The following is a 1,263-nucleotide window of genomic DNA, read 5'->3' as shown; positions in this document are numbered from 1 at the left end:
CCATGTATCTCTCTCTGACCGATAAATCCAACGCCGCGTCGTTGATCACCCTGCGCGGTCCATCTTTCTCCGTCCCGAAAGCCTCTGGCTTTGTCCCGCTGGGAGTTGAGGCGAATGAACCGAACGCGCAAGAGCTCGTAAACGCCGTGGACAGATTCTACGACTCTTTAAACATCGGTAGCAGCGGCGAGAGCGACCCCGGGGTGATCTTCGCGGGCGCAGGCGAGCCTTTATTGAGAAAACACGTCCTCCTTGAGGCGGTGCGGGAGATTCGCGAGCGCAGACACGGCGCGCGCCTGAGAGTTTCCACAAATGGTTTACACGACCTGGAAACGTGCGATGAATTGTTTAACGCGGGTTTGCGGGAGGTTTCCGTGTACGTGGCGAGTGCGAATCCGGAGGAGTACACGCGACTCATGGCGCCAACCGACGGACGTGGGCTCGGCGACGCGTTGCAGTTCGTGGAGCGCTGCTCTTCAAACGGGATAGAGGTGGAGGTGACGTGCTCCAAGGCCCCCGGGGTAGACTTGGGGGCGGTACGAGAGGTGGCGATGGCGTGCGGGGCTGTGAAATTTCGCGAGCGCGAATATTTTCAGTGATGATATGAAGTGTACCGGTACATTTCTAGTTGAAGCGCGATTTTTTCGGCGCTGGGGTTCCCCAAGCGATGCGTCTCGGCGTGTGTAACTGCGCTCGCGCGGGCGTGGGTACCCCGTTCGCAAGTCCTGACCCGAGCGCGCCGATCGGCGTGTCGGCAACGATTCCTGGACGCGCACGCATCGCGGGCGTTTCGCCGATGACTTGGCCCACCCTTGGCGTCGATCGCACCACCACAGGCTTTCCGGATACGTTACGACTGATTCCTCCTCCCGACGAGCGCGGTGCCGTCTGCGGTTGTTTCATGAACCCGTTTTTCACTCGCACAGGCACCGCAACCTCGCGACGCTGACTGTTGCTCCTGGCAAAATGGTGCCACGTCGGCGGTTTCGGCGGCGGCATCGACGGCGCCCTGTATACGAGCTCCTGTGGCGGAGGTTTCAGCTTCCGCGGTGAGCGCCTGATATTCGCGATCGGTCCAGGAGAAAATGGCGTGAGCGCGACCGCGTTCGCGTCTCGTAGTTCAGGCATCGGCTCGGTCGAGACACCGAGCTCCTGCTGCAGCAAACGCAACACTTCGGGAAGCGCATCGTAATTGGGCACAAACTCTGCCTCCACGAGCGCGCGCACACCCTCGGGCCCGGAGGGCGTGAGTATGAATCGAAT

At 60.8% G+C, this 1,263-nt stretch overlaps 2 protein-coding genes across 2 annotated transcripts in view; one reads left to right on the top strand and one right to left on the bottom strand.

Moving 5' to 3' along the window:
* Positions 1-2: 2 nt before the first annotated feature.
* OT_ostta13g03090 (Radical SAM) lies at positions 3-599 on the top strand (the record flags this gene model as incomplete). Its single annotated transcript, XM_022982780.1, has 1 exon — positions 3-599. The coding sequence occupies one exon, from the start codon at positions 3-5 to the stop codon at positions 597-599; it is 597 nt and encodes a 198-aa protein (XP_022840270.1).
* Positions 600-624: 25 nt separating this feature from the next.
* Positions 625-1,263, bottom strand: part of OT_ostta13g03080 (WD40/YVTN repeat-like-containing domain) — a gene marked incomplete at both ends in the record, with an annotated part of 2,165 nt that continues 1,526 nt past the window's right edge. Inside the window, one exon of the mRNA XM_022982779.1 lies at positions 625-1,230. Coding sequence (XP_022840269.1) covers positions 625-1,230 — 606 coding nt within the window. The remainder of the gene's footprint in view (positions 1,231-1,263) is intronic.

The sequence above is a fragment of the Ostreococcus tauri genome (assembly GCF_000214015.3).
Source record: "Ostreococcus tauri WGS project CAID00000000 data, contig chromosome 13, whole genome shotgun sequence".
NCBI lineage: Eukaryota > Viridiplantae > Chlorophyta > Mamiellophyceae > Mamiellales > Bathycoccaceae > Ostreococcus > Ostreococcus tauri.
The sequence above is the reverse complement of the archived record's forward strand: the minus strand, read 5'-3'. Positions and strand labels throughout refer to the sequence as shown.